Source organism: Rhopilema esculentum, chromosome 5, assembly GCF_057945365.1.
Source record: "Rhopilema esculentum isolate cy_ngs chromosome 5, ASM5794536v1, whole genome shotgun sequence".
In the NCBI taxonomy this organism is placed as follows: domain Eukaryota; kingdom Metazoa; phylum Cnidaria; class Scyphozoa; order Rhizostomeae; family Rhizostomatidae; genus Rhopilema; species Rhopilema esculentum.
In genome coordinates this window covers 7,259,969-7,283,488 of record NC_142819.1, presented here as the reverse complement: position 1 = coordinate 7,283,488, position 23,520 = coordinate 7,259,969, and the positions used below count along the sequence as shown (strand labels likewise).

Here is a 23,520-nt window from a genome sequence, read left to right as displayed (position 1 = left end):
TTACTGTTATCATTCAAACTTAAAATCGTCATTATAAGCACATCAATTTGGATACATGGCTCGATAGCTTGCCCAAAGTTCTTCCATGTGTCCATCAGCCTAAAATTGTTTAATTCTCATTGCTGAATTATAAAATATTGCGGTTGACCATTCATTGTTATTTAGCCAAATAAACTTGGATATTGTATATTGAGTATAATTATGTTAACCGGTATATGGTAATTAATCAAATTTATGTTGAAAAAAATATTTTGAGTTTGAGTTTGAGTGAGTTTGAAGGCTCTAATAAAGAATGGAAAGCAAAAACGAAAAATTTCTCTACCAAAAAACGGTGATCACCACAACAGAACAACTTTACACACGGAAAACAAAACGTGCTATATGGTAAAACAAAAGAGGTATTGGTGATAGCAATAACACAACAATCAAAAGGCTGTCCATTGTTTCTATGATGGGGGTAACTAAAACATCGCATCATCATAATTCCAACAGACCTGATTTTGCATATTTAGCAGTATTTCATGGAATATTCTGTCAAGTTATGCCGTCAAAATAAACAATTCTAAACATATTTTTTTGACGATGACATGACAAAAACACATTTAAAGAAATTTCAAATTTCGATCCAATGACCTGAAAGATCATTAGGTACGTGTAAAAAGAAAGCGTGGGGCAGAGACTTTTAATCTATTATTTCATCTAGTCGGTTCAAATAATGATAAACAAATAGTGCTATATCAAGTACAAAAATTTCCACAAATAAACTTAATTGCGTGCGGTGCAATGTAATAGAAAATAACTATGAATGTAAATAAATCGTACCAAGAATAGATAAGATATTATTGAATAGCGACGTTTCGAGCATCGACTTGATAACGGGCTAGCATAGCACCCTCCCCCCCCCCCCCCCAAAAAAAGAACCTTTTACCATGCTGCGTGGTCCTTGGTACAAACCCTTTACCTCCCTTTTCCTTATTCTTTCGATTGCATATAGTTAAAAATATAGTTTTGTCCATCGCCAAAGGGGTTTATGGGGTGCTGTAGTGTTGTACCGCCAATTATTGATCCACCTGTACATCAAAGATTTTGTCGGGCAAATAAAGAAATCGTTTTCTAGCTTTGTAATAGAGCTAAAATAATGCCAGCCTTTGGATTGTTACCATTTTGAATACGTAGGTATTTCGTCTGTTACGTAGATTCTTAGAAAATTCCCCTTGTGTCTCGAACGTTCTGTCTTCGCGACACGTAGAGATTGCCTTTTTTCGGCATAAGCTATATTGATAGTTAAATACCCTGGCAATAAACCCCTGGTTGTATAGTTGAAAGTATTGATATAAATTTTGAAGTTGTGTTGGTGCTTGGCTAAAATGTATTCAACTTCTTGATGTTACTATAGACACAAGCATGAGGACAAAATATCTTTTGATTACTTTCTTCAATCTTCTTGTGCCCTTATTAAGTTTGAGATTTCCTTGAATACACAATCAACAATGTTGAAAAAAATAAATATCTTATCAAGCAATATTTAAAAGATGTCTCAAGAAATGAATAAAAGTTCGGGACAAAAATTTAAAACTAACTTATGCTCTACCTGCTGGTTACAGGCTGTTGTACCCATAAGAAAAATGATCTTCAATCAGCAAAAAGTTAGCAAATATGGATAAACCGATAGATTGGGCAATTCTAATCCTCCTTCGACTTCTCTCTACTCTTCCAAAGCAACGAAAGCAAGAATCTCAGCATTTTAAAGATTACTAAGGGCAACAGCACTGCAAGCGCAAGCAAAAACGCAACGACATCGACACAGTAGTATTGGAACCAGTACAGAGTGTTTGCGTTTGACTTCAAATGAGGCAGACGTCCACCATTATCAAGTGCATACTGAACAAGATCTCCGGCTCTCTCTGTGCCTGATTTAGGCCAGCTTCGCATACGTTTTGATGTCATCATTGCATGTTCCTTGTAGCTAAATGCAAAGAATAACAGAAACAATTATGTCATAGTCATTGGTGACACTTAAAATAAAGTAGAAACCCGCGTGTAAGAACCTACTTTTTTCAGAGTTTGGCAAAACCGGTTTTAGTATTATGGGTTACCTATTGACAGTTGAGGCTAAATAGGTTCTTTTTAATATTCTTTATTTCTTCACAGTAGATATTGTTGCTTATTTTCAGAAAATAGCATTAAATCTGGTCTGTTCTTCATCCTTAATATTTTTAAGTGTACTAATGTTGCTAAAAGTCCACCAACATTGATACACTGTATAAATAGTTACAATAATTGTTTCGTAATAACATTTCAAATTTAACATACATTTTCCATTTTGCGTTTTGTTTTAAGTATACAATTATCTGTCATCTTTGGATTTTGGTAAAAAGTATATAAATTTAAAGTGCCTGTGACATGACTTTTTTTATTCTCTTAATTGAAGCGTTGCACTGCTCTTATAGTAGATCTGAACTTTTTTTTTAAATAAAAGCGTTTTGATATTGAAATTAAGCAAAATAGTGCGGCCTAGCCAAGTCACTTTATCATCATTCGCCGTTCTCTTGTGACGTCTTGGGAGGAACTCGTTATTGTAACAATGTAAGCGCAACCTTCAAAAATCTCATCCTCGCTGCCACTACTTTCTCTGGAAATATCGCTCATCTTGGACCTGTTAGATTTCCCTCATTGACTACGATACAAAAACTCGAAGGAGGAGGCGATCGGATTCCTCCCGTGACGTCACTGTCTACTCATTCTGAAAACCAAGATGGCGAATTTTGGCGTAGAAGATCGCCAATAACTCCTTCATTTCTCACTAAACGTAAAAACTAACCTCAGAAATAAAAAATTGGTTGCCCTAACATGTTGAAATTTGCAAGCTAAAGGGGGGGCATCAACAGTTATTTCTCAAAAAACCCTTGGGACATAATGGAGGGAGCTTATACCTAATATATAAAAAGCTCGACTTTTCAAAAAAAGTTTTTATAAAAACGTTGAGCAATTTCAAAGGCAGATTCTTGCTTCAATCGCTAGAGAATAACTTGAAAACCCTGCAGTTATATTACAGAACCTACCTTGAATTGTATATCACTTCTTCGATAGTCCTTTGCCATGTCTCTGCGTCAGCAGTTTTAATGTCGATAATCTTGGCCATTTTTATCTTCTTAGAAAACATAATCGTATTGTGCAATCGTTCAGCTGTGAATGGCACAGCGACAATCGGCACACCGTGATACGCAGCTTCAGCGGCTCCGTTTATGCCCATGTGACTAACGAAAGCCTTTGTCTTTTCGTGGCCAAGTATGTCATTCTGGGGTACCCATTTCAATGCTTTCAGGTTTGGGGGGATTGTCAAGTTTTCTGTCGCTGCGAATAAAAAAGTCTCACTATACATTGCATGAAGGTTTTGTAATTACATTTACAATAAGGAATAAGGAATAGATGATTGCACTGTCTCTTTCATCACAGACTTCATTGGGACCTAGAAATCGTCAAAACGAGGGTAGACTATCTAGAGAAAAGCTTTAGGTTTCTTTTCTAACTTGTCTTGACAGCTGTCTGCAGAAATTGGCTGTGTTTTGTATTTTCATGCAGTACGATATTAGGCCGGTTTTGGAACTATAGTCACAAAGCATGTCGGTTGCGCAAGAGCCTTTAAAGTTCAGTTTAGCCCTTGCTACTAAATCAATCTTTCCAATTGAGCCCCTTCCTTTTGAGCAGGAATTTGAATTTGAATCCCTCCAAAGCTTCACAAGACGGCAAAGGAAATCAAGAATTTCTTGATAAGTTTTCATGTTTTCTTAAGTAACGTTTTCATTTGAACTGATTGTGAGTCTTCTACAGTCCAAAACATTCCTTGTTTTGCTGCCGAACAATATTTACTCTGGGTACTAGAGCCACCGTAAATTCAAGGTAATGAATTTCAGAACAAGGTGAAATTCCACATTCCACTGGTTTGATGGGGAAAATGCATATACTCATGTGACCATATCTCAACCAATTTGAAATAGACCTAACTGATTTTGCACACTTAAAGGGTATTTTATGGTGTTGCTTCAAACTATGCGAACAAAGCCCAAAGGTTCTATAAATATACTTTTATAACGTCAATATTTTGCTTCTATATTTACTTTTAGGAAACGTTATTGCAACATTCTTTCCAAGAAAACCCAAAAAACCTTATAGGCTGTTCTGTCACATTTCTTGTTCACAAGTATGTCAAGATACAGCATATCAAGGCGCTGTTCCTAATCTTCCTAATAGAATAAAATGACTTTGACATCAAGGGCAATAAACTCCATTCATGTGTTTGGTCTTTCCAATCAAAGTATAGAAAAGATGCAGGAACATGTCACTTCGAAAAAAAGCACAGACATTGATTTTCAAGAAACTATAAATGGAAAATGGATCTGTGAAAATGAGTGCTCTTTACTTCGTGTGACAAGTGAATATCTCGGACTTGCGCACTTGTCGTAAATTCAGATTTTATTAGAAAGCTATTACTCGATGGCGGAAGAAGGCCTGGTGGGGCATTTGCCCTAACTAGGATAATGTTAAAACATGCCTTGGGCATTTTGAAGCACTTTTTTGAATACCAAATTTACAGAATGATTGAGCGAAATAAACTAAAAAAGTGCTAAATGAATGAATCTTCATTTCTTTAATTTTGAATCAATGCCAATTTGAATCAATGTTAGGCTGATTAAGGGCAGATAAATAAATAAACAAAACTCACATTTCATTTTCCAGATGAACTTTTGCTTCATGCGTGAAATGGCAGTTAGAATTCTTTCAACAATGACTTGGTCCATACTACACACTGCACTACCAAAAGCAAGCAACACAATCCCGTGCTCTCCAGAGCTTTGCATAAACCCTTCAAGATCTTCAGGTAACTGTTTTGATGGCTTTGTCAAAAATGATCCAACAAAAAAGGTATCTAGAATAAGAAGTACCAAATATCTAAAAAGAGCTGATAGAATCAGCCAAATGCCCTGTCTGTATGAAACACCCAAAGTTGTGATTGCTTCCCAAGTGATAAACTAATGAAGTCGAGTTCACGTCAAAAAGTCAACCTTCTTTTAACCCAGGTCAAATTTCAACCCTCTTCGCGAGCATACAGTGCCTATGATGTTCCACCCCAAAATGCGTTTCGTGTATAATTAAAAAGGCTCTTTCAATGAAAACACAGGACACAAAAGTGCCAATGAGAAAAATTGTTGAATGGCTGCTTTTAATACCTGATTTTCTCTAAAGAAAAAACAGAAACAATCGAGAAAGTGGACAGGTTTCTAATAAAGCTATTTCAATAAGGATATGAATTCTGGTGAGACTTTGTTGCGGCATATTCATTTATATTTTTATCAAATAAGTTAGTTAACTTTTGTCGCACGTTTCAATTTCTTTCACAAAGACAGTATTCTACAAGTAGACCACTTTTAATCAATTTTTCCAAACTTTATGGTGTCCACCGTGTAAACAAAACAATAGAATACTCACTGGGCATCATTGGGGTGACATAATGATATGAGAAGTCAAGCGGCACTATGAACATCTCCGCTTTCCCGAAAACCTCAGTGTAACTCCCTTTACTTTTCCAGTCGTTTGCAGATTGCAGCTCTCTAAACCAATATGTCAGCCAAAAATTCACAATAATATCTTTAAACCTGTAGTCGACAAAATTTTTCACTCGCTCTATAAATGACATTTCATCAGTAAACGGACTTGTAATCATCGGGACAAAGCTGGCAAGGTTCGGAGCCCCAGTTTCCGAGGCGATAGAAGAAAACGAAGCTGGTTGCAGTGCTATTGTTGGCTTGTCATACATATCAGCAATATAGTGCCCACATGGCATCACTGATATTGTTACGATCATGTCCGCATCCTTTATCTCTTTAAGAACATTTTTGTTTTTCAGCATTGCAAAGCATGAGTCTAGAAAAACTTGCGATAGGCTTTTTAATGCAGTGAAGAAGGTATATAGTCCCGAATGATTAGATACAGCGCCTATATTATAAAGGATCTCTTCTGCTAACTGTGGATTTGGTAGTTGATATTCAACATGTTTCACAGTGCTCTTTCGTGTTTTCATATGTCTCGTTGTTAGAATTGAAACCTGTCGATAACATCAAAATTTATAGATAAAGATGTACATATTTATATATATAAATAAATTATGCATAAAATCGAGCAGTGGGAAATATCGCCAAAATCCATAAAAATTGGTTTGCATTTAAAGAAGGGAAAGTCCACCTTTGGCATTGCTTGTATGGTTGGAAGGTCAAAAGATTCATGTTGATTCATTATTTGAAAAAAATCTATGAAAAAATACAGTGTAAGGAATAGCGATAGCGCGAAGAAGGCAAGAGGGACCAAAAAGATTCGCCACTCTGGAAATTTGAAGCTAATTAAGGCCAACTATCTATAAAGAATTAGCATAAAATAAATATATGATACAATGTTAGAAATGTATAAGGTATAATATTCTAAAAAAAACCTAACCCAGCAAAAGATATTTTACACAATCTACAGTCACATTCTACAGGGTTTGCTCTCAATTCTTTTTTAAATGTTGCCAAAGATTGGGATTCTCTTATACTGTGAGGTAGTGTTTGCCACAGTTTTTGACCTAAATATCTCAGTTTCTATACCATAAGAAGTTATCCTGGCTTTTGGAATGCAAAGATTATTTTTAGTTCGCAAATCATAATGTACATTTCTTGTTTCAAAAATCTCACTCATGAAATTAGGGTTCAAGTCATGTTTAGATTAGTATATTTCTATCATCGAGTACTGTAGATTGCGTTGGTGAATCGATACTGCAAAAAGCTTTGTAGCCAAATATGTTGTAAAATGTTTGCTATTCTCATAGCCATTTTCAAGTTCTGTACCGCCAAAAAATTATTTTTTAAATGTTAATTTTCGTTTCAATCTTGTTTCTTTTAATCTTATTGTATTATTGCATTGTATTATACTGTATTTTGATTGGAATGAAAATATTACCTAGCTCTACTATTTTCATTAAGCCTGGTTTTCATATGATCGCAAAAAGCGCAAGAAACGTACTGCCATCCTTGCGATTTCTGTGATTCATTATTTGACTTTGGGTGCGCCAAAATAAAAATGGCGGGAATCAACCAGCAATTTCTACTGCAATCGAGCTTGTTTATTATTATTGCATTGTTGAAAAGAGTGAAAATACGTCGTGGAAGACAAAAACATAGGTTTTGGGTGAGAAAATTTCTTCAGAGGAGAGAAGAACTTGGCGCGTTTCACACACTAACAAAGGATCTGAGGATTCACGATCGGGAGTACTTTTTCAGGTAGGCCTAATTTTTCAGGTTGGAATGATGTAACCTCGGTGCCTGTTAGTTTTTACCTCTTTAGGCAGTTTCTTGAACCAATGTGCACGTACTTATGCATAGAAGTAAAGAGGAGACTTTTAGCTCAACAATGGAATAAAATTAGCTTTCGAATAACTTTAACTAGATAATCCTGTTTCAATACTTGTAAAAAAAGCCTGCCGCGACCAGGTATAGAGTCGCTTTGTAAAGAACTGCTTAATCGTCATTGCTGTCGCACTACACAAATGCGTTATGATTCTTATAATGATATATTAGGCAGCCTTTCCACTAGCCTGGGTTAAAACATATTCGGGTTAAAAGTTATCCGTTTCTGCGTCGCGTTCCCACTAACCCACTTGAAAACAGATTGTTTTTCCGTTATCGACGACGTCATCAGTCACGTGATACCGAGGCCAAATTTTTTTGGTCCCATCTTGGATTCTGAATCTCCATACTCGAAAGTATATAAAACCATCAAGATCATCCTGTTTAGGTGAGAAATCAGATGTTCGCAGCCAGAGCCGCGGAGAGGATTTATAGGCCCTAGGTCAGGACAAAAAAATAGATAGTTAAGGCAGACGCTTCTAGGAGATGTGGGGAATGCTCCCCCAGGAAATCTTGAAGACGAGGGTTCCTAACAAGGTTTTCTCGTTCACTTTGTTAGCGAATGAGGCCTGAACACCTCCCTAGAGTGAAAAAGCTGAGCTAGCAATTACATCGCTTATAACTTATTAATTTAAGAACAAATCAATAACAATCTAGCCGGCGGATTTTTGAAAAAATTAAGAACAGTCAATCTGAACTTAAAGGCATTGAGTCATGGTAAATAGGAAGCGTATACCCAAATTGCAAAAATTGCTGAGTCATTATGATAGCTTCGCGAAACTGATTGGCTGTCAAGCAAACTGCACACACGATGTTGTAAGTGCTCTTTGTTCCGCCGTTTCTGAAGGTTCTTTCTTTCTCTCTCTTTTCTCTTACTCTCTTCAAAAGATTTCAAAACTTCTTCCCCTATTTGTACCTTTCAAATGCCACAAAGGCTTCTCAAATGCCTTTCGCTTTCGACCAAGAATGTCTGATCACATGAAAACAAACTTATCACATGGAAACAGACAAACCCCCAGCGGAGAACCAGTATTTGCCAGCGTCGGATTTTTGAAAAATTAAGAACAGTCAATCTGAACTTAAATTTACTGGTTCTTAGAAAAAAAGAATGTATTTATTGTTGCCAGTGGCGTAGCGTGAGCGCAGAACTTAGGCATGCGGTAACATAAAATATACGGCTATGTTGAATGAATGTAATTGCAGCTTCTTAAAAATACAAGCGGTAATTGATTATTATCGTGATAATCCTAGTGCTCCTAGTGCTAAAACCGCTTCGCAAAGATCTTATTCTTATATGCCCATTATGTAAGAATTTTTATGCTACAATGCAGCTGGGGATTCCCGCTGGGGAATGCGAAATTGTTAACAAACTGCAGAGCCTAAGCGAACTGAAGCAACAGTTTCTGCTCATTTTATCCTCTCATAGTTAACAAAGTTTCAGAAAATTAGTCCCTGCAAATCATATGTATTTGGCAAAGCTTGCGCTCAGGTCTACCGCATGCCCTGGTCCGTAAATTCTGACTATACTGGCACGTCTTAGACTTGAAATACGGAATGCGGATAATGACAAAGAAACTTTGACCCCACTTTGACGAAACTTTTTCTCTTTTTAACAGTCACAAAGTAAAGAAAGGAAAATAGTTGAGTTTGAAATGATGTTTCACGCGAAAAATATTCGCAAAAAGCAGCTTATAGGTAGAAAAATGTTGTGGATTATCAAATATTTGGGAATGCTTGCGCTCAGGCCTACCGCAAGCTCCAGTCCGGCCGCTACGCTCTGGGGGAGGGGGGGGGACAAAACAAAATATTTTGGACCACGCCCCTTTTAGCACCAGAAAACCCCCTTTTACTAACAAGGAACGCAACTTTTACCTGAAGGGAACGCCTATTACTCACTTTTGGCTATATAAAGGCAGTTTGAAAATCATAGGATTACATCACAAAAAGTACGTTACCCCTCCCCCAACATTTTCTTATCGGATTTAGACGAAATGCAAAATTGATCCTGCCGAGAACTGGGGGGACGTGTCCCCCCAGTCCCCTCGTGGCGTCGCTACTGATCGTATGTTTCTCTTATTTCAGACAGGCAAAAGAATGACGGGAGGGGCTTCCGTTTCTCAGATTTTTCCAATTTCATAATTTTTAGCGATCTGTTTACTTGGAAAAATAGCCAATTGGCATGTTGGCGCTAGAGTTCACTGCATGCTGCTCGTGACACGAAGGAGAAGCCGTTTATTGCGGAAATTGTTATGCATTGACTTTAACACTACAACGAATTTATTACCGGTAGAAGTGTTGCAAGAATTTTAGAATTTGTCTAGAATTTTTTACGCTTGCGCCGCAAGCGTAGCATACATAGACGCTACGCCACTGATTGTTGCATGTTGCCCTGTTGCAATCACATTATTTGGTAACAATCAAGCAGTCAAAGACTCAAACTACTTCTACCTTACTTAATTTATAGATTTTTGTAGTTTTTTGATAATGGAGAGGCTGGACTTTCACTTATAATGTTTTGAGCTGTTATTTATGGGACCGTAAGGCCAAGGGCCCCCGGGTCAGTGACCCCCCTAGCCCACCTCTTCACAGTACGGTTCGCAGCCTGTCTATTGTTTTTTGGCCTTAAGTCTAGGAATACCTTCAACACTTTGTGCAGATTGCGAAAAAAAGGAAAAAATTGTACAAACCTCATGTCCGCGCCTCACCAGCTCTTCCGCTAATTCCAAACAATTGAAGTAAGGGCTTGATTCAAAACTCAGTGTCACAAATACAACCTTCGATTTTGCCTTTCTGCAATCTCCGTGGCCTAGAAATGTCGCCAGGACAAATGTGCAGACCAAAACATCGCTAAAGACGGCCATTTTGTTTGACCCTAGGTAAAATAGTTAGCAAGGCAACAGTGGAGACAGGCAGGAATCGGTCTGATTGGAGACAGGCAGGAATTAATGGTGATTGGATGCTAGGCTAAACCATGTCTTGTTCCTTTGACGTCACTTCCCATATGCCTATATTTGTGAACAACAGGCTAATCCTGTCTTTTATCTCGTATATTATATTCTCCTTGTGTAGGTGGGCAGGAACAAAAAACGTCACGCTATTATATATATTGTAGGGCATATTGGAAAAACCAGACCCTATGACCGTAGGACCCCTATGACCCCTAGGACCATTAACTACGAAGAACCAAAAAGGACCCGCATTAACTACTACATGGATTTCCGCTCCTTGAGACAAACTTGTATTACTTGTATTTGCTTCCACATACCATCCGAAGGTAGTTGTAAGACACCGAGAAGCTACGCTTATCGAGCAATGACCAGGCCCTTTCTCTCGATGTGACCTCGTGATCCCTACGCCTCGAAAAACAGAAAGCTGGAAAAATATATACCCAGTTGTGGATCGAAATAGGCCAATCAGATAACTAACTTGAAGATCACTAGTTCTAGTGGCTTCTTCGCTGGAAAGGGCGACTGAAGAATAATTTTTTTTACGAAAAGACACCTCTACCCGCGAAATCAAAATATATCACCTGCACATGAGAAGGACCAAGTAAGACACTTTTTGCGAGAATGCTTTCGCATTTAACTTGGTTTTTCCGCAATGGAAATATAGCCTTACAGCCTGTGATGCAAATGGGAAAAATTTCTTCAGTCAACACAAAATAAGCAAATATGGAAAAACCATTGTTTGAGCAACCTAATCCTTCTTCGATTTCTCTGTACTCCTCCACAGCAACGAAAGCAAGAACTTCAGCATTTTAAAGATAACTAAAGGCAACAACACTGCCAGCGCAAGCAACAACGTAATGACGTCGACACAGTAGTATTGAAACCAGTACAGAGTGTTTGCGTTTGACTTCAAATGAGGCAGACGTCCACCATTATCAAGTGCATACTGAACAAGATCTCCGGCTCTCTCTGTGCCTGATTTAGGCCAGCTTCGCATACGTTTTGACGTCATCATTGCATTCTCCTTGTAGCTGAATGCAAAGAATAACAGAAACAATTATGTCATAGTCATTGGTGACACTTAGAATACAGTTAAAACCAGCGTGTAAGAACCTACTTTTTTCAGCGTTTGGCAAAACAGGTTCTAGTATTATGGGTTACCTATTGACAGTTAAGGCTAAATAGGTTCTCATTAATATTCTTTACTTCTTCACAGTAGATATTGTTGCTTATTTTCAGAAAATAGCATTAAATCTGGTCTGCCCTTAATCCTAAATATTTTTAAGTGTACCAATGTTGCTAAAAGTCTTAAACACTAGGATCTTACACGCGGGCTTTTACACGCGGCAAGACACAAGTTACTTGCCCTAACATGTTAATTCGCAAACTAAAGGGGGGCATAAACAGTAATTTCTCGAAAAAGCCCTAGAAAGTTTTTTGCTAGGGTAGGGACACGAACCCTAGACCCTTGATCTTCGAATCCTATCAATGCCTGTCGATTGGCCTACGTACAATATCAAAAACAACTGCAAATCTTAGAACGCCGTTTCAAGCCTATGTTTAAGCCTTGGATTGTACCAACAGCTGAAACAAACCAAGAGGCTTTAAAGCTTAATCAAAAATCAATACTTGTCAATTTTACAATGTTTCCTACATGTCCACACTTTTCTCTATGAATAACCTATATTAAATTATGAACTCATCAAAAGATAAGCAACGCTTTACGGTTGTCATTAACTTGAAGATCACTAGTTGTAGTGGCTTTTTCGCTGGAAAGGGCGACTGAAGAATAATTTTTTTACGAAGAGACACCTCTCCCCGCGAAATCGAAATATATCACCTGCACATGAGAAGGACCGAGTAAGACACTTTTTGCGAGAATGCTTTCGCATTTAACTTGGTTTTTCCGCAATGGAAATATAGCCTTACAGCCTGTGATGCAAATGGGAAAAATTTCTTCAGTCAACACAAAATAAGCAAATATGGAAAAACCATTGTTTGAGCAACCTAATCCTTCTTCGATTTCTCTGTACTCCTCCACAGCAACGAAAGCAAGAACTTCAGCATTTTAAAGATAACTAAAGGCAACAACACTGCCAGCGCAAGCAACAACGTAATGACGTCGACACAGTAGTATTGGAACCAGTACAGAGTGTTTGCGTTTGACTTCAAATGAGGCAGACGTCCACCATTATCAAGTGCATACTGAACAAGATCTCCGGCTCTCTCTGTGCCTGATTTAGGCCAGCTTCGCAAACGTTTTGACGTCATCATTGCATTCTCCTTGTAGCTAAATGCAAAGGATAACAGAAACAATTATGTCATAGTCATTGGTGACACTTAGAATACAGTTAAAACCAGCGTGTAAGAACCTACTTTTTTCAGCGTTTGGCAAAACAGGTTCTAGTATTATGGGTTACCTATTGACAGTTAAGGCTAAATAGGTTCTCATTAATATTCTTTACTTCTTCACAGTAGATATTGTTGCTTATTTTCAGAAAATAGCATTAAATCTGGTCTGCCCTTAATCCTAAATATTTTTAAGTGTACCAATGTTGCCAAAAGTCTTAAACACTAGGATCTTACACGCGGGCTTTTACACGCGGCAAGACACAAGTTACTTGCCCTAACATGTTAATTCGCAAACTAAAGGGGGGCATAAACAGTAATTTCTCGAAAAAGCCCTAGAAAGTTTTTTGCTAGGGACATATTGGAGGGGGCTTTTACAAGGGGGAAGTTAAAAATAATCTCAAGGTTGCCATAGAAACATCTCGTTGTGTACGTGCTTTCATGATTTTTAGTCGAAAGGTAGTTTCATTTGTTACTTTAACCTTTGTAAAATACCAATCCAAAATATAAATAAAATCACAAACAGTTATTGTAGTTGAAAATATTCATATTTTAATTTGAGTTTTTTAATCCGCTGCTGAATGTTTTATCAATCATGAACGAAAGTGATGTATCTTTCTTTGTTTCTTGATTATGTTTTCACGGGGCTTATTGAAACACAGAAATCGGCATGGTATGGTGGGAGCTTATCCAAAGGGGGCTTGTACGAGAAGGGCAATTGGAGGCTGTGATGGTAAGCATCGTTTTAGCAGGAAGAATAAATATTCACCTAATATATAAAATGCTTGACTTTTCAAAAAAAGTTTTTATAAAAACGTTGATCAATCTCAAAGGCAGATTCTTGCTTCAATCACTAGAGGAAACTTAAGTATACGGTGCAGTTATATTACAGAACTTACCTAGAATTGTATATGACTTCTTCGATAGTCCTTTGCCATGTCTCTGCGTCAGCAGTTTTAATGTCGATAATCTTGGCCATTTTCATCTTCTTAGAAAACATAATCGTATTGTGCAATCGTTCAGCTATAAACGGCACAGCGACAATCGGTACACCGTGATACGCAGCTTCAGAGGCTCCGTTTATGCCCATGTGACTAACGAAAGCCTTTGTCTTTTCGTGGCCAAGTTTGTCATTCTGGGGTACCCATTTCAGTGCTTTCAGGTTTGGGGGGGATAGTCAAGTTTTCTGTCGCTGCAAATAAAAATTCTCACTATACATTGCATGAAGGTTTTGTAATTACATTTTAAGAAACGCAAAACTCAGAATAAGGAATAGATGATTGCACTGTCTCTTTCATCACAGACTTCATTGGGACCTAGAAATCGTCAAAACGAGGGTAGACTATCTAGAGAAAAGCTTTAGGTTTCTTTTCTAACTTGTCTTGACAGCTGTCTGCAGAAATTGGCCGTGTTTTGTATTTTCATGCAGTGCGATATTAGGCCGGTTTTGGAACTATAGTCACAAAGCATGCCGGTTGCGCAAGAGCCTTTAAAGTTCAGTTTAGCCCTTGCTACTAAATCAATCTTTCCAATTGAGCCCCTTCCTTTTGAGCAGGAATTTGAATTTGAATCCCTCCAAAGCTTCACAATCTCATAAAAAAAGACGGCAAAGGAAATCAAGAATTTCTTGATAAGTTTACATGTTTTCTTGCTTAACGTTTTCATTTGAACTGATTGTAAGTCTTCTACAGTCCAAAACATTCCGTATTTTTCTGCCTAAAGGCGGGTTTACACGATCGTTTTTCCTTAAACTTTTTTTCGATATTGGACCGCGATGAACGACAACGATCGTGTAAAAGGCTAAATTGCTGAAAAAAGTTTGATGCTATCTGTCGTTTTTAATCCGCTTAATTGGCGATAATGATCCATCGTTGAAGATTTTATTTTGACTCCGGGTCAAAATAAAATCTCTACCATCATTTTTTTTCAAAGGGGCCGACAAATTCTGACGTCATGTCAGCCTCGGGGAGAGAATTCGAGACTTTTTATTAAGTATTCGCGTGAAGAAAAGATTGGATTCATGCTCTGAGAACTAAAATAGTCAGGGAAGGTAGTTTAAACTGGCAGGGGACTATTTTTAGATAAAAAGAGGTTCGGGTTTCACAAGTTTTCTCTGAGCATGGCCCGTCCTTAGCTACACATTTAATGATTGGATGACAACGTGATTGATGGGCGATGAAGGGAGAGTAACACTGGCTCTTTTCTGGAACCTTTACCCGCTAGACTAAAGGGTAATAAGCCTAAAGTTTAGGCCGAAAAAATTAGGGAAATATTCGCAGAACATTTTTATGGTCCCGGCGAGGTCCAGATAATTTTTTATTTGTGCATTTTGTCTATTGGATGGATTGTTCTCTATTTCTGTTGCTCAAAACCTTTAATGTGTAGCTAATGACGGGCCATTCTCAGAGAAAACTTGTAAAACCCGAACCTCTTTTTACCGACTATTTTAGTTCTCATAGCATGAATCCAATCTTTTCTTCACCCCAATACTTAGTAAAAAGTCTCGAAATTCTCTCCCCGAGGCTGACATGACGTCAGAATTTGTCGGCCCCTTTGAAAAAAAATGATGGTAGAGATTTTATTTTGACCCGGAGTCAAAATAAAATCTTCAGCGATGGATCATTATTGCCAATTAAGCGGATTAAAAACGACAGATAACATCAAACTTTTTTCAGCAATTTAGCCTTTTACACGATCGTTGTCGTTCATCGCGGTCCAATATCGAAAAAAAATTTAAGGAAAAACGATCGTGTAAACCCGCCTTAAAGCCTGATTTACACGAGACGAATTTTTCGCGCGAAGCGAATTTTTCGCCACGAATTTTTCTCCTGCGAATTCGCTGCGAATTCGAAGTTTAATTTCCACTGGCAGAATTTCTTTTGCGAATTCGCCGCGAATTATGCCAAAGAAAATGGCGTCTGTTCGAAGATTGTTGTTATTGAAAAAAAGCGAGCAAAAAAGCAAATAAATGGGTACTTGGTTCGGAAAATCTATTGAGAACGTCTGCAGAAGGGGGAGTTTCATCTTTTGGTAAGTGACTTACGCTTACATTGTCAGGAATAATTACTTTCGAATGTCGCCAACTACATATGAGGAGCTTTTATCGTTTATTGCACCAAAGACGCCTGTTGCTAGAAACGTCCCATTACATTGTTTATGTTATAGGTGCGGGATTTTCCCAGCATTGTTTAGGCCTAGTCATAGGTTACTCATTCTTCACCCATGTTGTTGTTTGAACCATTGCGTAGTTTTCTGTCGTTTTGCATACTTTTGATTTAGATATGTTCACATTGCGTAGCACCATTCGGCCTAGCCCTTCCTTTGGGTTCGTGTCAGATGTCTTCAATTGCTGTTCTGATTGGTTTATTTTACATGGCGAAAAAATTCGCAGCGAAAAAGTAGGAATGGTTTCTACTTTTTCGCAGCGAATTATTCGCTGCGAATTCGCTGCGAATTCGCTGCGAATTTTCTAATCTCCACTTCTGCGCATATTTTTCGCGCATTCGCGGCGAAAAATTCGCTTCGCACGAAAAAATTCGTCTCGTGTAAATCAGGCTTAACAATATTTACTCTGGGTACTAGAGCCACCATAAATTCAAGGTAATGAATTTCAGAACCAGGTGAAATTCCACATTCCACTGGTTTGATGGGGAAAATGCATGTACTCATGTGGCCAAATCTCAACCAATTTGATATAGACCTAACTGATTTTGTACACTTAAAGGTATTTTATGGTGTTGCTTCAAACTATGCGAACAAAGCCCAAAGGTTCTAAAAATATTTGAGTTATGTGAGTTAGGAATGTGTTTGGTCTTTCCAATCAAAGTATAGAAAAGATGCAGGAACATGTCACTTCGAAAACAAGCACAGACATTGATTTTCAAGAAACTATAAATGGAAAGAGAATGTGCACCCATTGTAACGGGACGTTTATTATTGATAACTCAACTTTGAATTGAATAAATGATGCTTCTTAACACCCCTCCCAAAAATATTTCTCGATTTTGATGTCCAGCGCAAGCTTTAGAGGCAATTTACCCTGTCACTGAATTTACAGCAGAAGTAGTTACCCTTTTCCGCGGCATAACTCATCTAGTCCAATTCGGGAGTGCCCCAGGCTTCTGTACCATAAAAATCAAAGGCAGAAAGATTTTGGAGCATAAAACAGACGTATTCAACTTAGATTAAGCCAAACAAAGTCTCTATCTATCAAGGATAAGATACATCACCACTGGCAGCCTATAGATGATCTGAAAAACTTTGACATATACTGTAACCTCGAACTGTAAGTTTAGTTCAACCCCTGGCTGGGAATTTCTACGGAATTTTTTTGTTCAAGAATGTCGCTCAAGCAAAGGATGCAAAGGATGTGAGAGATCTGTGAAAATGAATGCTCTTTACTTCGTGTGACAAGTGAATATCTCGGACTCGCGCACTTGTTGTAAAATTCAGACTTTTGAAATTGGCCTAGCCACTGGTGAGAAAGCTATTACTCAATGGCGGAAGAAGGCTACATCAATGAATCTTTATTTCTTCCATTTTGAATCAATGCCAATACAGTTAGGCTGATTCAGGGCAGATAAATAAATAAACAAAACTCACATTTCAATTTCCAGATGAACTTTTGCTTCATGCGTGAAATGGCAGTTAGAATTCTCTCAACAATGATTTGGTCCATACTACACACTGCACTACCAAAAGCAAGCAACACAACTCCGTCCTCTCCAGAGCTTTGCATGAACTCTTCAAGATCTTCAGGCAGCTGTTTTGATGGCTTTGTCAAAAATGATCCAACAAAGAAGGTATCTAGAATAAGAAGTACCAATATTCTAAAAAGAGCTGATAGAATCAGCCAAATGCCCTGTCTGTATGAAACACCCAAAGTTGTGATTGCTTCCCAAGTGATAAACTAATGAAGTCGAATTTACGTTAAAAAAAGTCAACCTTCTTTTAACAAAGGTCAAATTTCAACCCTCTTCGCGAGCATACAGTGCCTATGATGTTCCACCCCAAAATGCGTTTCGTGTATAATTAAAAAGGCTCTTTCAATGAAAACACAAGACACAAAAGTGCCAATGAGAAAAATTGTTGAATGGCTATTATGGAAAGTATTCTACAAGTAGACCACTTTTAATCGATATTTCCACACTTTATGTTGTCCACGGTGTAAACAAAACAACAGAATACTCACTTGGCATTATTGGGGTGACATACTGATATGAGAAGTCAAGCGGCACTATGAACATCTCCACTTTCCCGAAAACTTCAGGGTAACTCCCTTTACTTTTCCAGTCGTTTGCAGATTGTAGCTTTCGAAACCAATATGTCACCCAAAAATTCACAATAATATCTTTAAACCTGTAGTCGACAAAATTTTGTACTCTCTCTAAGAAATGCATTTCATCAGTAAACGGACCTGTAATCATCGGGACAAAGCTGGCAAGGTTCGGAGCCCCAGTCTCCGAGGCGATAGGAGAAAACGAAGCTGGGTGCAGTGCTATTGTTGGCTTGTCAAACATATCAGCAATATAGTGCCCACATGGCATCACTGATATTGTTACGATCACGTCCGCATCCTTTATCTCTTTAAGAACATTTTTGTTTTTCAGCATTGCAAAGCATGAGTCTAGAAAAACTTGCGATAGGCTTTTTAATGCAGTGAAGAAGGTATATAGTCCCGAATGATTAGATACAGCGCCTAAACGATAAAGGATCTCTTCTGCTAACTGTGGATTCGGTAGTTGATATTCAACATGTTTCACAGTGCTCTTTCGTGTTTTCATATGTTTCGTTGTGAGAATTGAAACCTGTCAATAACATCAAAATTTAGGTAAAGATGTACATATTTATATAAATAAATTATGCATAAAATCGAACAATGGGAAATATCGCCAAAATCCATAAAAATAGGTTTGCATTTAAAGAAAGGAAAAGTCCACCTTTGGCATTGCTAGTATGGTTAGAAGGTCAAATAATTCATGTTAATTTATTATTTGAAAAAGAATCTATGAAAAAAAAATGTAAAAAATAGCGAAAGCGCGAAGAAGGCAAGAAGGCCAAAAAGATTCGCCACTCTGGAAATTTGCCTGTATCATTGCTATAAAACCAAATTATTAGTTTTTGGGGATAAGTATACGTCAGTAAGGATCAGGCCTGAGCCCATTGGTGCTTATAGTTGAACTGTTAGAGCTTTCAATGGACTGAACACGCAGTAATCCATAAAATTGTTGCATTTAAAAGCCTAAGAATAAGAAGTCATTTAAGCTTTTCAAGAAGCATTTATCAACATATCAGCTGGGTTTGTACAACCATTTTGTTAATGCCTGATTGCAATAGTCCTAAAATCAGAATAAACTACGCAGATAAAAGTTTACATGAAAACCCGACCTTCAACAAACATTGGTACTGTTGTCATTTGTACATTTAATTTGAAAAAACTTTTGCTTTTATTTTTTTAGAATAAACAGCAAACTACGGGCGAAAGCAAGGTGATGTTGTGTGATTTTTAATAGAAAGATCCTATGAAATGTTGGGTACAGAGTTGATTTGTCTTGCTTATTGGCGCAGCCCTTATAAGTAAAATCAATATGTTTCTTATTATGATCAAACTAGAGACACGGAAATTCGGTGACTCAATGCCGCTACCCTCTAACAAGTCCTACACTGTGCATTTTCTGTTTCATTTGTCAAAAATTCCTTATAAAAATCCTATCCAGGAATTGGGCCTGCGAGTGCACCACCTGGAGACGTCACTGCCTGGATAGGCAATAACAACACAACAAGAAAGGAGGTGTGTATCTCGTTCTGCTTGCACTAACTATCTAGCGTGGACTAGCATACCGTGACCACATAATAGGTAATTTCTATTCTATGCCGTGACCATTTGGGGAAATTAGCGGATGGGAAGATCAATTGTTTGGAGGACAATAGGTAGTCAAGTGACATGTCGTATTTTTACATTGTCACTGGATGTGAAGATTTGAAAACAACGGGAAATTGCTTGAATGCACAAAGGGAGTCAAACTCGAATTTGCTCCGCGTGTACAAACCCCTGTTCACACTTTTGGCGCGCAAAACAACCGTTGGTTGTAACAACACCAACAGCATTAGACTTATCAGGCCCTCTCCCGCCCCGAAATTAATTTTGATTGATTTACCAAATTATTTTTCGAATGATATGCCAATTTTGATATGTTTTAAAGGGTGTTCAGCCGCTTAATAGCTTGTTCTTAGGGTGTTCTTGAGGTGTTCTTGGGGTGTTCAGCCTGTTCTTGGAGTGTTCAGTCTTTTAGAATCGACATTTTCTATTATTGACAGTTTTTTATAATGGAGAGGCTGGACTTTCACTTATAATGTTTTGAGTTATAATTTGTGGGCCCCTAAGGCCAAGGGCCCCCGGTTCAGTGACCCCCTGACCCACCTCTCCTCAGCACTGTTCGCAGCCATAGCCCTGCCTATAGTCTAGAAATACCCTCAACACTTGTTACGTCGTCGAAACGCTAATTTTGAGAAATACTACTTTTGGCGCAACGCTAAATTTCATATGAGGACAGCAGTGTGCAGATTGCGAAAAAAAGGAAAAAATCGTACAAACCTCAAGTCCGCGCCTCACCAACTCTTCCGCTAATTCTAAACAATTGAAGTAAGGGCTTGATTCAAAACTCAGTGTCACAAATACAACCTTCGATTTTGTCTTTCTGCAATCTCCGTTGCCTAGAAATGTCGCCAGGACAAATGTGCAGACCAAAACATCGCTAAAGACGCCCATTTTGTTTGACCCTAGGTAAAAAAGTTAGCAAGAAGGCAGCAGTGGAGACAGGCAGGAATCGATCTGATTTTGATAGTGATTGGATGATAGGCTGAATCGTGTCTTGTTCTTTTGACGTCACTTCCCACATGCCCGTATTTTTGAACAACAGGCTAATCCTGTCTTTTTTCTCATATATTATATTCTCCTTGTGTAAATTGGCAATAGATGGGCGGGAACAAAAGAAGTCACGCTATTATATATATTTTAGGCATATCTCTATGATTTTAATCGGAAAAAATATTTAATCATTTGTGAAAATTGAAGTTTTGACTCAAATGACCTGTGAACTGTAGCTCAAAGGGAAGCATAAGAAAGATACAAGTTCAAAAGAAAATAGTTGTTTGGTAAAAGGCAGTCCTAAAATAAATGAGAGGTGACGCAATACAGAAAAAACGAAGTTTTGTATCAAAATGCAAGTATTTTCAACTACCTTCGTCGTAATGGGGATAGTGTGATAATCATTCCATCAAATTGCTTCTAAAAACGGGATACGAAATAGAATTTTTTAAATAATGTTTCCCATGACTTGTCAAGAACTTTCTCCGTTCGAGATCGACCGATGAAACATAGGCGGTGCCAGGTGGAAAGCTGGGGTTTCAGTCAAAAGATGGTTCTTTAGTCAAATAATTTTATCAACTCGAGCCCGCCCCCCACCCACTTTGAATTTTTATGGGGCCGCCCCTGTGAAAGACTAAACGACCTCATGATTCTTACTTGCGAGACTTGCAAGAAAGACATTTTGGACAACGTAAATTTAGATAAGATAGTGGAGCAATGGGCAAGTTGTAGAAGAAGAAAAATTAACTCCTAATTTCTGGACTACGTATGTTTTGATGCGCTAATTAAACTAACAGTCTTTACGCTCGATCTTCCAAATTTATGAAATCTAGAAACTTTATCATACAGCTGAATAATTATTTACAAGACAATTTATAAGGTTTTGTTGGTAAAAAACTATTGAAGTTTAGGCCCTCATAGAAAATTAGAATTGACTGCCGCAGCGAATTAAATTAAAGTGTCAATTAAATGCGGCAAAAAATACATGCGGCAGCTCTGTCGCATTAAAATAATAATTTCAGCAGAAATGCGGCTTGGTTTCAGATGCCGTTTTCAGCGAATTCAATGAAAGTTGTGATTGATAATGATTTTGATTGATCGAAGAGTGATTAAACGGTAATACGCATGCGTATAGTTGTGCTGTGCCGGCCAACATCTCATAGTCTTTGGTTATAACGGCTGCCTTTCGATCAAAACTATCATCGTTTTTGCGAGAAAACAAAGAGTGGGAAAATTGCAACAGCCTACCAGATGAGCAAGACGTTGATTTTTCAGCAGAACATGAAGCGTATGACAAAGAGGGATCTTCTGGTGATAAAATAGAAAGTCAAGAAGATGCCAATGACATAGGCCTAGGCCAGGCCCTGAAAGAACAAGTTTCCTGTACTTTGAAACACAGCCAGAAGAAAAAAGGACGGAAATCAGTATGGTCTGAAGAAAGCGTATACGAGATTGTCGATGCTATTTGCGAAAATGATTACTACAGGAAAAGATCACTACGTTTTAAAAGAGGTTGCTAGCCGCAAAAGCACATTTCCTTTCATTGACGCAATAGCCATTTTGTCATGAAGAAATTAGAAGGGAGAATCACATCGGTGGCGCTGCGCAGGATTTTGCACCACATTAAAATCGACCGGGGTTTATTAAGTTCAGCGTCTGAAACAAAGCACAAACTTCAGGAAAATACTGTCGCATCTAATTGCACTTTAATTCGCTGCGGCAGTAATGCAGCGTATGAACTCAAAAATTTTTCTCACCTCCAACCATAGTAGCGGCGTAGCGGCTTTCACTAAACCCATGAACAATGTAAACATTTTGACCCCGCACTTTTAGCTGCCGGAAAAAATTAGAGGAAGCTTGTGTCGAGTGCAGCTTTATAGAGATACGTCTTGACGCTGAGGTTTGACCACAGAAGAACGCAGAACATAAGTAAATTGCTCGATAAAATGGTCAAGATCTCCGGCACCTGTGAATTCGGCCCCAGTAAAGTGGGCCAATTCTTCGGCTTGCGATTCGTTTGCAGCATTTTGCTCTCTAGCAATAGCCTTTGTTCCTGTGGTAGGCCTGGAGCACAGGCTATCTAACGAATGCAACTAAACGCTGAATTTATCCAAGAGTCTCATCCTGGGAAATCGATATGCTAAAAAGGGTTCTCCGCCAGATGTAAGAGGCGTTTCATTTCAATTGAAGGTAAAGATAGAGGCAAGAAAGAATGCACTCTTACGTTATCCTGGTTTGTAAATTAACCCCAATCAAACTTCGATTAACAATATCTATAGATAAACCTGGTGTTATTAACAAGAGACGGCGCATGCGTGACACGTTATAGGACATACTGTTTACACGGGATCTATTGCTGATCGGACACATATTGGAACTCTTTTAATTGTGATTCAACAAGTGTTCGAATAGCGAATCAAAATGGACATATACAGCTCCTGTGTGAATGCCAGGCCAGTTAGTACTGTTTTAAACCCGATTCGGATCTGACCGTAAAATGTTCCAGTTTTGTTTTCAAATTGTGCAGAAGGATTTCGATCCCAGCTAGATATGACAAGTGGCATTCAATGTTCAAGATGGCAATCAATGCTGACCAAACTAAAGTATTAATCTTACGAAAAAAGAAACGCTTGTCCGTTTGGATAAGGAAGATTATAAAGAGCTATCGAGGCCCGTAAAGTTTTACAAATAACTTCTATTTTGGAGCTACTCAAGAAAGCTTTCTGCCTGCATTAAGCCTGAAATGGGGATAAAACTGGATATCAAATGCAAAAGATCGAACTCTTTAAAGAGCATTTATGATAACGATAGTAAAATAGAGATCAAAATTAAAAATAGATTTACGTCTAGACGTAGGGAAAAACCTCAATTTACTAGCGAGAAAAACACCCCCATAAGCAACTGGTTACAAAAGCGTAAG

At 38.1% G+C, this 23,520-nt stretch overlaps 2 protein-coding genes across 2 annotated transcripts; both read right to left on the bottom strand.

Moving 5' to 3' along the window:
• Positions 1-928: 928 nt before the first annotated feature.
• On the bottom strand, positions 929-13,901 carry LOC135689826 (UDP-glucuronosyltransferase 2B15; the record flags this gene model as incomplete). Its single annotated transcript, XM_089108608.1, has 8 exons — positions 929-1,966; positions 3,063-3,354; positions 4,724-4,927; positions 5,488-6,103; positions 10,124-10,316; positions 11,275-11,415; positions 12,393-12,674; positions 13,633-13,901. Coding segments are annotated over 8 exons (2,280 nt in total), but the record flags the coding sequence as incomplete, so codon positions are not given.
• Positions 13,902-17,867: 3,966 nt separating this feature from the next.
• On the bottom strand, positions 17,868-23,519 carry LOC148960249 (UDP-glucuronosyltransferase 1-2-like). Its single transcript, XM_089108628.1, has 2 exons — positions 20,328-23,519; positions 17,868-18,540 (listed from the first exon to the last, which is right to left on the bottom strand). Exons 1-2 carry the CDS (start codon positions 20,499-20,501, stop codon positions 17,884-17,886), a joined length of 831 nt encoding a protein of 276 aa, XP_088964754.1. The 5' UTR covers positions 20,502-23,519; the 3' UTR covers positions 17,868-17,883.
• Between the last annotated feature and the right edge of the window lies 1 nt (position 23,520).